The sequence below is a fragment of the Meles meles genome, chromosome 4, assembly GCF_922984935.1.
Source record: "Meles meles chromosome 4, mMelMel3.1 paternal haplotype, whole genome shotgun sequence".
Lineage (NCBI taxonomy): Eukaryota > Metazoa > Chordata > Mammalia > Carnivora > Mustelidae > Meles > Meles meles.
Genome location: NC_060069.1, coordinates 11,878,144 through 11,891,715, shown reverse-complemented (window position 1 = coordinate 11,891,715; position 13,572 = coordinate 11,878,144). Strand labels below are relative to the sequence as shown.

The 13,572-nt window shown below is 43.0% G+C and overlaps 2 protein-coding genes across 3 annotated transcripts in view; one reads left to right on the top strand and one right to left on the bottom strand.

The window, feature by feature from the left end:
• The window catches only part of OXNAD1 (oxidoreductase NAD binding domain containing 1), a 37,257-nt gene extending 31,337 nt beyond the window's left edge, over positions 1 to 5,920 (bottom strand). For both annotated transcript variants that reach the window (XM_046002252.1, XM_046002253.1), the window contains exon 1: positions 5,564 to 5,920. The gene's annotated coding sequence lies outside the window, so the exon portion shown is untranslated. The remainder of the gene's footprint in view (positions 1 to 5,563) is intronic.
• Positions 5,921 to 6,125: 205 nt separating this feature from the next.
• DPH3 (diphthamide biosynthesis 3) lies at positions 6,126 to 13,513 on the top strand. Its single transcript, XM_046002254.1, has 3 exons — positions 6,126 to 6,358; positions 7,109 to 7,183; positions 11,039 to 13,513. The coding sequence occupies exons 1-3, from the start codon at positions 6,251 to 6,253 to the stop codon at positions 11,102 to 11,104; spliced, it is 249 nt and encodes an 82-aa protein (XP_045858210.1). The 5' UTR covers positions 6,126 to 6,250; the 3' UTR covers positions 11,105 to 13,513.
• Positions 13,514 to 13,572: the final 59 nt, after the last annotated feature.

The window sequence follows — 13,572 nt, the reverse complement described above, 5'->3', positions numbered from 1 at the left end:
TTACATGTCACTTAAGGCTAAGTTCCCTGATAAAATTGAACTGATACAGAGTTAACATGATAACACTGTTTTGCTCAGTGTTTTAGGAAATCATTGCTAAAAAAATTTGTCCTCAAATAAGACACACTTTTTAGTGATTATGCTGTTTAAAGGGTCTACTGCTCAACTGAACTTGAAAATAAAGATGTCTTGGGGCAGGCATCTGGGTGGCTCAACTGGTTAAGCATCTGCCTTTGGCTCAGGTTATGATCCCAGGGTCCTGGGATAGAGCCCTATATTGGGAGTCTGCTTCTCCCTCTCCCTCTGCTCCTCCCCGCTGCTCATGCTCGTGCTCTTCCTCTCTCAAATAAATAAACAAAATCTTTAAAAAAAAAAAAAGAAATGTTAATTTTTTTATTAACGTATAATGTATTATTTGCCCCAGGGGTACAGGTCTGTGAATCATCAGGATTACACATTTCACAGCATTCACCATAGTACATATCCTTCCCAATGTCCATCACCCAGCCACCCTATCCCTCCCAACAACCCGCAATTTGTTCATGAGATTAAGAGTCTCTTACAGTTTGCCTCCTTCCAGATCCCATCTTGTTTCTTTTTCCCTCCCTACCCCCACGACCTCTCACCCTGCCTCTCAAATTCTTCATATCAGCGACATCATATAATTGTCTTTCTCTGATTTTCTCAAAGAAATGTTAATTTTTTAAAGCTGTTCTCCTTAAAACTCTACAATCTGGTTTTTTGAACGCCAGTAAGCATGACCAAGAGTGCCACCTACTGGTTAAAAAAAAGGTATTTTTTTAATTTATTTATTTTTATTTGTTTATTTACAGCATAACAGTGTTCATTGAAAAAAAGGTATTTTTATCAAATTGTGTTCAGAGGGCCCTCCAAAGCATTAAGGTATTAAAAACAAAATAAAAGGCAAAAATCTACCCATTTTTTGAAAATACATCCAATGGTTTCACATATTCAATGTAAGTATTTGATTAGCTATGGAAAGTTAACATACATTAGGGATTTTCTAAAATGATACAAGAATATTCCATCAATGTTTCTATCCTCATAGGCCTTACCTCAACCGAAAAATTCATACCTAACTCTATTACTGAAACAGGAAATTATCTTATGATAAATAAACAAACTGTATCCACTTAAGCCATAAAAACAAATTACTGCAGGCAACAGATTAAGATTTAAAATGAACTATACTGGTTTTCTATTCAATAAGTACATTCATTTTATTTAAGAACTGCTGGGATGCCAGGCACTATTTTGGGTGTGGAAACACACTAAAGAACCAGACACAAAGCCCTTGTCATCATGAAGCTTTAAGTACAGTGGGTCTAGCCAATGACAGTAAACAGATAATTAATGAGACAAATATAGATTACAATGAGCATGATAAAGGAAATGAGTGGAAGAATATCAGGAAAGCTCTCTCTCAAGAGACATCTGAGCTGAGACCTGAAGGATGAGGAAGAGGCAACCATGCTGACAGTAAGGACAGAGCCATCAGGCAAAGGCCCAATCACAGAAACAAGCCTACGATGTTACAGGAATCACAGCCAGTAGGACTGGAGAGCGGGAGCTAGGTGACAGTGACAAGAGGTTAAGCCCATCTGTGCCAGATCACATCAGACCATGGACAGAATATTTACTCTAAGGGCTATGGGAAGCAACCGAAGGGTCTGAGTAAGCCTGGAAAGCTTTACATTAAAGGATCCAATTTACATTTGACAGAACCTAATTTACATTTACATCAAAAGAGCACTCAAGCTACTGTGTAAAGAATGGATCACAGCTTGCGAGAGAGTCTCCAGTTAGAAGGCTCCCGTCCAAAATGAAAGCAGGATAAAGTTTTGAGATGGCAGAAGGAGATGAACAGGGAGCATATTCTGGAATCAGAGCCCTGCACTTGGTAACAGACTGGGTAAGGTGTGAGAGAAGTTAAAAAAAGAAAGACAGGTAGAGAGAGAGAACCCAAGAATGCCTCGTAGAGCATTTATATACTGAAATGAAGTAAATTCACAGAACTATCATGGCGCCTGTTGATTCAGAACCCTAAGTGTCACTGAGGAAGCAAAGGGGCTCCCAGCATCTAGCTTTTGGTAAGGGAACCCTAGCAGTACCAAAGTTACGGAGAGCTTGCCCTGAAATGGGTGAAACAGAGCTCAGATCTGATTCCTTCCTACTTTTTCATCTTGAACAAGTCACCTCTTAAAATTTTTAAACTGGAATGCCAATACCACTTCACTGGATTGCTGAGAGGAACAAATGTCCTGGCAAGTGCCTGGCAAGCAAGAGTGTTACTAAGAGTCAGGTCAATCCCATTAACCCCTGCCCTCTGCTCCCTGCTGAACTCTACCTAGAGACGGTGGAATACCACCAATAACAACTCCTCTCAGCCTGATACACAACCGCATTCACAAAACACAGTTTCTATTCAGAATTATGAACTAGTTCTAAGTTCGATCACATGCTGAGAATTTTGGTCATTTTCCACAGCAACAGTGTTAACATTTTATGATTGAAAAAGAATTTTTTTTTCTCATTAAGCTTTTAATGGGTCTCAAAATTCTGAGACAGATTTTTGGTTGTTTCCATTGAAAAGCACTGATTTTTAAAAACTAATAACTTAAAACTGCCACATGCCCAAAAAACCACAATGGTCCGCAAAACACTCTTCTTTCCTTCTGGAGGCTTTAGGATGCATTGCTATCATTAACCATTTACTATTAAACGTAAATGGGCAATAGATACAAATAGTTCTGAGGCCATTCTTCCACTACCGAGTAGGACTGGGGTGGCAGGAATGGGGGATCATATTCATTTAGCCTTCTGAGCTTTCTGGGCAGACTTGGTGACCTTGCCAGCTCCAGCCGCCTTCTTGTCCACTGCTTTGATGACACCCACAGCAACTGTCTGTCTCGTGTCATGAACAGCAAAATAGCCCAGAGGATGAGTCAGAGAAGCTTTCAACACACATAGGCTTGCCGGGAACTGTATCCTCGATGGCAGCATCACCAGATTTCAAGAACTTGGGACCATCTTCCAGCTTTTTTCCAGAACGACAATCTATCTTCTCCTTCAGCTCAGCAAGCTCACAAGCAATGTGAGCCGTGTGACAATCCAGCACAGATTTGGTCTGGATGGTTCAGGATCATCACCTGAGCCACGAAGCCAGCTGCTTCCACGGGTGGATCATTTTTGCTGTCACCAGCCCCACTGCCACGCTGAACATCTTCGACAGGTATGTTCTTGACACAGAAGCCCACGCTGTCTCCAGGAAGAGCCACACTCAAAGCCTCATGGTACATTTCAACAGACTTGACTTCTTTGCGAATTATAAGTTTGTGATCGCAAATGATCCTACAGCAACTCGTAAATCTGCTTTGGTCCTACCCTCACGGTCCAAAAATGGCTCATTACAAAACATTTCACTCCCTTTTAGGAATCAAAGTAAAGTTTAGTAGTCATTGTGATGTTTTATTTAAAAATGTTAGATGGAGTAAAAAAAAAAAACAAAAACAAAACTGCATTATATGTTTGGTTATAGGTTTTACTTTCTTCAGGACAGCATGAACTCAAACTGGGCAGCACCATACAGGGAATCCCCTCTGGCAGACAAGGCCTACAGCCAACAGACAGCAGGATGAAAGCCGTATGGAAAGCGAAGCAGACTCCCAAACCTAGGTTTCAAGGGCACCAGCACTGCTCTAGCCAGACAATCTTAGCAGTCTGCAGAGCTTCAGGGCTGGTATGTTTCATCTAGCTCGGCTTCAATGCCATCATATCACAGATGACACCAAAGTTAATTAAGAGCCTAAGTTCTAGCATCTGACAGATCTGAGTTCTCGCCACAATTTACTGTCACTTACCAGCATTGCCTCCTTACGTAAGTTCTTCAGCCCCTGGTTTCCCAATGTTGATGATGGGATTAATGATACCTATACCTCACTGGCTGTTTAATGACATCATGCATACAAAACATTTGATAGAGTGCCTCACACACAGAGTCCGTTATTACTGAGAAAGTGGTCCATTAGTTTTTCTTTTCCCATTTCAGGTAATACATACTCCAAAAAAGTTGGAAAGTTACAAGGAAATTATTTTTAAAAAATTTACCTAACAACGCCTGTAACTTCCAAGGCTATTAACCTCAAATTTTAAAATTCCCCAGCATATTGTTTTTGCTGGGTCCAAATTGCTTTCAAAGAGGTCTACCAATTTTTACTTCCAAGCACCAAACATGAATGCAATCATTTCTGTACATTCAAAAATGGCTCATCTGTAATTTGTACGTACTTGTGCTGAGAGGCACTGAAGAACTAAAGATGATTCCCAACCTCAAAATGCTCACTGGGACTACAGAACAGACCCTGAGAAACTCTCCCTTGTCCTCCTGTCTCCAAGGGACTACCTGGAAAGTATCTGTGCCTATAGAGATACAGGGAGCAGCCACGGAGCGGGGTGGGCTTTGCTGGGATTTCTCCTCTGCCCAGTTACACCAGAATCACCCCGGTTAAGCCTCAACAAGTTTCACAAGTGTTTCCTAACTACCGGGTAGATCTTCAATTATCCAAAATGTGAGGCCTTTGGGATAACCTTCCACAAACTTCTTAAATGTAACTTCTTGATTTTTCTCCCAAAGACTCCTCTGCCTTCAGGTTTTCAAGCCTCAAACCAGGTGGAGCTTCAACTCAGTATGCACAAAATTGGTAGCTTCATGCAAACCTGAGTATGTGTACATAAATAAGAACAAGAATGTGTATACGTGTAGGTATTACATGAAACATACCATGTAAATATAAAGGAAACATGGTATATATAAACCAGTAAATCTCGTAATTTCCATGCAAAAGTAGATCTGTACGTGATCTTGCATATCATCTCTAATCCAAACCTTTTTTAGTCAATAGACAAAATAAGGCCCAAAAGAATGTAAATATCTAGCTCCCAACAGTCAGAGTCTGATCCCAGATCTAGTTCTCAAAAGTATCTTTTTCACTGCACTGCTTTCCTTCTCTACCGAAATTTGAGTAACTGTGTGGTGATGGAGAAACATCCCCACGGAATGTGGTTGTATTAAAACAGGCACTACCATTGCTTTCAAGACAAACCACCTTTTATTTGCATTCCCTTTCAATGTATACAGAGGCCTCATGTTAGTATCTGCTGATGCCACTCCTTGTACAAAGAAGAAACCGTGGTTCAATAAACTAAGTAATTTGTCTCTAGGCTTTGGGGACAGACAGAACCTTCATTTTTCTCAAGATATCCAACTCTCTGTATCTCAGTTTGGAGGCTAATAATACGGAATAACATCGAAACTCCCGGGGTTGATGTTAAGAATCGTACTCAGCGCAATAACCTGGTACATAGCAAACTCCCCATAATAAAAGGGGAGGTTATTACTATTTTACAAATCACTGTCATAATAATGATATGCTTGGCAAACACAGGACTAGAACGCAATCTGCCTTCACTCTCTCGGTCCTCTCGACAACACAGGTTAGGATATTTGAAGATAACCCGGGGTGAGGAAGAGCCAGGGGTGTACCTGAGTAGGCGAGTGCAGCCACAAACTACAAGGCAGGCGTCGCCCTGAGCTCAAGGTCACTCGGTGAATCAAAATTCCAAGAGAACTTTCCGTCCGTCACCGGGGACGCAGGAAGGGAGGTTCGAGAGGCAGAGGTGCTCCGGCCGCCGCCTGAGACCCAGCAAAAGAGCGACTCCCCAAGGACGTCAAGGGCCGGGTCGATGCCACCGATTCCGCGGACCCAGCTTAAGGCCTCTCTAAGCTCCGCGGACTTGAGAACGGCGGCCGCAGAAAGGGGCCTCCGCACGGCTCGCGCCGCGGGAACCAAGAGAGCCTACCTGCCGAACCCTGCAATCCTATCCTGGGAACTTCCGGTAACGTGACGTCACAGCAGCGCGAGCTATTCTCACATTTTATTGGTCGGTAATTCCGACCACCGGCGAGGGGCGCACAGTACCAAGCCGCGAGCCGCCACATCCAATGTCTCCGCCTCCTGAGCTAGCTCCGCCATCTCCATGGCGACCGCCACCCGGTCACCCATTTGGCCTCCGAGGCCGGAGTTGCGTCATTGTCTATGCGCCGGAAGCGATCGCTCCTGAGCCGGCACCGGCTGACAACACCCGGCTGGGACCAGAGCCCGCGAAGTTAGACTTTCCCGGGCAAGGGTCGGCTGGCGGGGTCTCCGGACCTCTGCTGGCCCCTGGGACAATGTCCGTGTTTCACGACGAAGTAGAGATCGAGGACTTCCAATATGACGAAGACTCGGAGGCATATTTCTACCCCTGCCCGTGTGGGGATAACTTCTGCATTACCAAGGTAACTCCAGAGTCCCGCCCGGCGGTTTGTCGGAGCACGCGCGTTTGCTTTTCCTCGTTCCTTCCGCCGTTCTGTCACCTTGCGGCTCACACGCCCTTTTTATCCTGTCTCTGAGTCCCGGTAAAGTTGATACTTTGATCTGTCAGTGGGCACATGGTCCTGGCCTTTAGTCTGGCCGAGGGGTGGAGAGTGGGGGTGGGAAAGGCTGGATGGCGGGAGCATGAGTCTTGCCATCCTTCCCCACTTAAGGTCCCACTTGCTGGGATACTTATTTGGAGGCAGGGTTACGTTGTTGTCATCTCAGGGGTTTGAGGCGACGAAACTTGGCAAACCTTCCTGGGTCAGGTCTGGTCTTTTTTTGAGAGAGGGAGTAGAGGCGGGGTGGGGGTGGGGGTGGGGTTACGGCATAGGAGCAGAGGTAGGAGAGAGAGAATCTAAAGCAGGCTCCAGGCCCAGCACCGAGCTGGGGTGGGGCTCGACCTCCGAACCCCGAGATCATGACCTGAGCTGAAATTAAGACTGGGTTGCTTAACCGACTGAGCCACCAAGGAGCCCCTCTTCCTAGGTATTTTTAGGTACCGCTTGGCCTAAAGAATGGAGTTGGTATTTCTCTGGGCAGGCTTTTTTGTCCCTCACAGACCTTTTGGGGAGGTGAGCCACAAAGGAGCTTGCCCCTAGGGGTGGAAGGAGTTTGGAAGGAGGAAATCGCAAAGGGAAGACAATACCAAACGGTTTTTTATTTTCTTATAGGAAGATTTGGAGAATGGGGAAGATGTGGCAACCTGTCCTAGCTGCTCTCTTATTATAAAAGTGATTTATGACAAGGTAAGTAGTTGAATTTTAAAAGGTGTCAGGGAAGGTTGCGAGGCAAGGACCTAGAGCGATCTGTAAGTGCTGGAGAATATTTCTTAACAGTGTGTTAGGTAAATGCTATGTTTTTTTTTTTAAACAAGTCCCCCCCCCAAAAAAAACACAAAATATTAAAACTATTACTAAACAGCTGTATTGTAAATCACAACTTGAAAAACTCAAATTAACTCATTTTAGCTTTTGAGAAGGCAAAAGCTAATTGCACTGTAGTTAATGAAAATTGTTGATAACTTATTAAATAGAAAAATAATATTTAATTGGCAATCTATTCCTCCTTTATTTAATAAGTAATTAAAATTGTTCAGAGCTCCTAGACTTATTTTGGAGGGAACGGTTGTATAGTATTTCTTACTTGGCTTCTACGTATAGAACTCCGCATTTTCTTGTTTGAGGTATGTCATAACTGCAATCTTACAATTTCATTTTGGTCTTTAATTTACTTACTGTTTTTCACTCAAAAATATTGACGGTAGAAAACAAATGTTCAATAAGAACAATAAGCCCATCCCTACCCCAGCTTTTGGCCAGTATTTTGAATGGAGTCTTAAGTAAGAAGCTTTAACAGGATTTTTTCATTTTTTCTTTTTTTTTTAAATATGATTGACATATAACAGAGCTTAACATTCTTTTTTAATGTTTGTTTTTTTTTTTTTAAAGATTTTATTTATTTATTAGAGAGAGCAGACAGAGTGGCAGGCAGAGGCAGAGCCTCATCCGAGCAAGGAGCCCGATGTGGGACTCGATCCCAGGACACTGGGATCATGACCAGAGCCAAAGGCAGCCACTTAACCAACTGAGCCACCCAGGTGTCCCAGAGCTTAACATTCTTTTTTTTTTTTTTTTTTAAGATTTTATTTATTTGACAGAGATCACAAGTAGGCAGAGAGGCAGACAGAGAGAGAGAGAGGAAGGGAGGCAGGCTCCCCACTGAGCGGAGAGTCCCATGCGGGGCTCCATCCCAGGACCCTGAGATCATGACCCAAGCCCAAGGCAGAGGCTTTAACCCACTGAGCCACCCAGGTGCCCCAGAGCTTAACATTCTTAAGGCTGAACCTAATCTGAGTATAGGGAATGTAGCACCAGGCACTTAGTCTCATGTGAGAAGCTTGCTGTAATTTAGAAGTTTACAGATTTATTCTTATATCAAAATGTGTTCTATAACAAAAACTACAGGGTAAGGGAGATTAGGAGTGCTCATAGGAGAAGAAGTTGCAATTTTAAATAGGGTGATCAGGGCAGGCCTTATTGAGAAAGGCCTTATCAAACATAGATTGAAAGAGGTGAGGAAGTGAGCCCTGGGGGATAAAAAGCAGTCCAGCAAAAGGAACTTTGAGTGGACAGACCCTAAGGCAGGAACCTGTCTGATTTTATTGAGGAACATCAAGTGTGACCAGAGCAGAACAGATGAACGTGAGAGAGTAGCCCAGGAGGAAAGCAGCAGAGTTGGGTAGATCACAAAGGTATTTGTGAGCCACTTTAAAGACTTTGCCTTTTGCTGTGAATGACTTAGGGAACCATTGGAGGATTCTCAAGCAAGGGAGTGCTACAAGCCAACTTAAGTTATAATAGAATGACTTTGGCTGCTGTGTTCAGAGTAGACTGTGTGGAAGCAAGGATAGGAGTTAGGATCTAGCAAGGGTGAGAGTTAGGAGGCCCCAAAATGAACCAGAGTTGGAGATGGCTGGCTTGGACCAAGCTGTAGCACTGGCGGTGGTGAAAGGTGGGTAGATTCTGAGTACACTTTAAAGGATAAGGATTATTTTTACTGACTGAATATAGGGTATGAGAGGAATCAAAAATGATTTCGACATTTGTGGCCTTCGTAACTGGAAGGATGCATTTACCATCAACTGACCGGGAGATGTCTGCAGGCTTAGGGGCTAGAGTTAGACATACTAAGTTTAGGAGGTCTTTTTTTGATCCAGTTGGAGAGCAAGTGAGAAAGCAACTGGATATGCAGGTCTTCTGTTCAAAGAGAGAGATCGGCTAGTGCTGTAAATTTGGGAATTATCAGTATATAAATAGCATTTAGAGCCATGAGATTGGAAGAGATCACCAGGGCTGTGAATATAGGTAGAGATGGACAAAAGAAAGGACTGAACTCGGCCACTCCCAATATTTAAAGGTCAGGGAGGAAAGCGGGGAATCAGCAAAGCTGGCCAGAAAGGAAGGAGGAGGAAACCAGTGGTACCATATCCTGGAAGCCAGATGAGAAAAGGTAGAGGAAGTGAACAACCTTATCAGATGTCACTGATCGATAACTGGAAATTAACCATTGGCTTTAACGGGGAGGCCATTTGTATGGTGGTCAGAGCAGTTTTGATGAAGTAATAGAGACAGAGCCTGATTGGTGGAAAGCTTACTGGAGAGAACAAGAGAAGAATTTGAAGTAGCAAGCATAGATGTTTTTTTCAAGGAGTTTGCTGCAAAGAGGAGTAGAGACGTGGGGCCTGTTGATAGAGGATCAGGACCGGGTTTAAGGTGGTAGACATTGAGCTGCGTCGGTGAATACAGACACAGGAAGTTAGATTTAACCAGGTAGGTGGTTTTGTCAGGTAGGTGGGAGGGAGTGACAGAAGAGGGATTGTGATAATTGACCATGGACTTTAAACTAGGTCCAGAAAACACAGAGAGGAGCAGTGATGATATATGTCCTGACATAAGAGTCAAAATTGGTGGGTTGTAGGGAGGGAAGGAGAACAGTGGCTGAAAGGAGCAACCAGACCCTCCTCCTGTCTCTGTGTACCAGTACTCTGAGAGAACTCCCAGCCACTGGGGAGGTTATAGGGGAAGTAGTGTCTTTAGAGGATGGCCTGTTCTCAGACTCAGCATTATGGTCATTTGGGGCAGAATAACTCCCTGCTATACAGAGCTGTCCAGTGCATTGTAGGGTGTTTAGTAGCATTCCTGGCCTCTACCCATTAGATGCCTGTAGCACTTCCCCAGAATGTCTCCAGATATTGCCACATATCCCCTGGAGACAATATCAGCACGCCCCTCCCACTACCTCTTGAGAACCACTGTGTTAGAGCAAGAAGGCATGGGAATGTTTTAAGGAAGAGGTTGAGAATATGGAGCAATGAGCTGATCAACAGATCATAAATTCCAAAGAGGAAGTTGGGTTGGGGGAGGAGGCCCCAGGTGCTGGGCAGGAGTGGACTGACCCTGCTGGGGAACAGTCTGCACGAGATGAGGGGTAACCTGGAAAGCAGAGGTGTCTTGTGGTAGTGGACAGAAGCCAGGATACATAATCAGAGACTGAACTTCATTTACAATGTAGATGACCCTGCAGGTTATCTGGTCAGGAAACAAAGAGCTACCCCTTTTAGTTGGAAGAAGTGATTACCTTGAAGAGGCTAGGTCTTCAAATGACTGAATAGTGAAGTGGAGAAGTTTAGTGTAGTAATTAATACAGAAACTTAAGAAGATGTGATATATCTTTACAAATAAGATAAGGTGTTTTAAGTGTGAATTAGAGCTAAAAACTGAAAAGCACTTTTAAGATTATAATTCTGGTGCTGACGTGGATTCTTTGAATAAGGACGAAGTGGTGTAGCAATGAAAAATGAACAAACCTGCGGGGCCCCTGGCTGGCTCAGTTGGAAGAGCATATGCAAGCCTTGCTCTCGGGCTTGTGAGTTCGAGCCCTACGTTAGGTGTAGAGAAGACTGAAAAATAAATAAACCTTGAAACAAAAAAAAAATTTTTTAAACCTTAACAGCTAGATTGATTCTGCAACAAACCTAAAGTCAAGTATTGATGCATTTGTGACACACTCCATGCTTGATTTAATTTCTTACTCTGTCTTAGGATCAGTTTATGCGTGGAGAAACAGTGTCACCCCCCTCCACCCACAAAGAATTAGTTAAATGCTAAAGAGGACATTAGGAATCTACGTCCTGAACATTTGGGAATGAGCCAAGCTGAAAACATCAAATGCAAAGTCACCGGCTTCCTTCACGGGGACAACCCTTCCATCGTTGGCTGTGCCATTAGCGTGTGGCTCTTTACCATTTGCTGCTGAGTTCATCTCCAGTTAAAGAAGCAAGTCCATGACGTGACATGCCTGGATTTTGTGCTTAGAACTTTGAATTGGAAATGTTCTCCATTTTCCATGTGAGTTTAAAGGAAGATCATTTCAAATCAGTGCTTGCTTTCTCTCAGTATCATTTTTATGTCTTACACCTGATTTCTTCCTTATCCGATAACAGCATCATCTACTTCAAAGTCATTAGGATTCCTTAATAAAAGGGAGGATTATGTTTTTGGCTTAGTTATTAAGATTATTAGAATTAGCCCTTTCTTTGAAATTGGACATCCACTTTACCATTCTAAACTTAAGCAAATTTGTTGCTTTGTCCCGCTGTGGTTTCAGGTCCCACACCAAGCCAGTCTGCTCAGTCTTGCATTCATAAGAACTCAGTTCCTGTTCGGCGTAGCATACCATTTCCATTGTACTTCCTACATTCAGTTCTGGTCATGGTATTATAGAGAAGGTATACCGAGCTCACAATTTTTCCAGAGCCCGAAGACAGAAAGTAAGGTCAAAAGTGAAATGGTCAAGGAATTGGAAGTTTCCTTATCCATATTCTACATGTGCCTTGAAAATTGGGACAAGATAAAAAGAAAAGCAGCCAAAGGAACTGAAGTTGGAAGCAGAACAAAAAGAAAAATTTGCCAACTTAGTAAACTGAATGCTTCAGTGGCTCTGCCAGATCCGAGCAGACCATATTTGTGTGATCTGGTCTTGTCTGTCGCACTGTGTTTAGCTAAGGCTAATGACGTGGCACGAGAGAGGGCCCCCTGTCAAGGCTTCGTGGCTGACAGCAACGCTTTGGGCGTCACCTCGGCACCGGGTCTCTAGCCCTGAGACGTAGAGCTGCTACAGTAGCTCTTACTGAGCTTGCTGAGGACAAACCTGAAGATGAGATGCCTGTTCTAAATAAATGTGTTCCTAGGGACACATCTAAGCAGTGTTTATAGACTGTAACTGAACCAGACATCCACTCTTACAGAGAGATGTTGCCCTGGAAAAAAACAAATTTATAAAGGTAGGCTATCAGTCCTCCTTTGCTGTGGACAATAGCAAGAAATTAGAATCACATGAAAATCCAAAGATGTCTTTCATATGCACAACTTTGCAGTGTGTTTCTAAAATTTAAAAAAACAAAAAACAAACGAACAGAACAACCTCACTGATGCCTGGCAGGTTGTTTTGGGAACAGCTCCTGCAATTAAAAAAAAAAAAAACAGCTTGCCAGAATGTGACCATTCTGACTGTTCTACCACTGGTTGATAAATGGGCTGCATTAGTCAAAGACCTAGTAATTCACCAAAAATTGTATGTCAGAAGGATGGGGGTACATTATGTATTATTATATGACATTCTTCATGGCATGAGAAGTCTCATGGCTATTTGGGGACACTGATGTCCCAGAATCCACCCGTGGATTAGAGCCAGTGGCAGCTCAGACGAAGAGAGCATGGTATATGTTACCTCATGGGAATGAACTTCAAAGAGCAGAGAACTGTTCCATGCTCAATTTTGTTGGTTTTATAGATACCGGTAATACCAGCTCCTTCGGCTGATGATGAATTTAAAACAAATGGGCACCCTTGATGTTGTGAACGTCGAAGGAATAAAAGTTGCCCCACTCCAAACATTCCAAGAGGAGTGAATTACTGCACTGGCAATCAGTGGCCAGTGGTAATCCTGCAGTGATGGGAGTGAGTTTGTTTCCAAAGCAACTGAGTTACTAAATTTGCTAACTACAAAAGAACTTTTCTGTTAAGCAGAAAGTTAAACCAAGGTCTTTCAGACACGACTAGAGTTCTGTGTGATATTCTGTGCCTTGTGTACCTGACCAGACATTGCAGACCACCTCTGAGAACTGATCTGTAATCCATGCTTTGTCTCTTACTAGCTTTGTAGTCTTTGGCAAGGCCAGTGGATTCGTCATCTCTACAATTAGGAGACTAGATCAGGTGATTTTTAAACTGTCGGTATTATAACTTGCAGGAGCTGAAATGATAATTGAAACCTTTATAGACTCGAAACTAAATCATGAACTACTAGAGAAAGACAATGCTTCCTTATAACTTGATGTCACCACAATTCTGAGTTTGAAAATAAAGTCAGCTATTTAAAGGATTCTGCATATATTTTAGTGTACACATTTGGAAGCAGTTTTCCTGGGAAGCACCCAACACTTTTGATTGCTGTACAAACTAATTTATTACCAGAATAAATTATTGACATACTAAATAAAGTCATAATTCAAATCAGTTTGTTTTCATGTGGTTTTCTTCCCCTAAATACCAATATCTTATATTAAAAAATTTTG

What these genes read in the sequence shown, in the direction of transcription:
- DPH3 (XM_046002254.1), top strand. Translation starts at nt 6,251, where the DNA reads ATGTCCGTGTTTCACGACGAAGTAGAGATCGAGGACTTCCAATATGAC. An exon ending in ATAACTTCTGCATTACCAAG is followed by an intron (nt 6,359 to 7,108) that starts GTAACTCCAGAG and finishes ATTTTCTTATAG; the next exon opens with GAAGATTTGGAGAATGGGGA. An exon ending in TAAAAGTGATTTATGACAAG is followed by an intron (nt 7,184 to 11,038) that starts GTAAGTAGTTGA and finishes ACTCTGTCTTAG; the next exon opens with GATCAGTTTATGCGTGGAGA.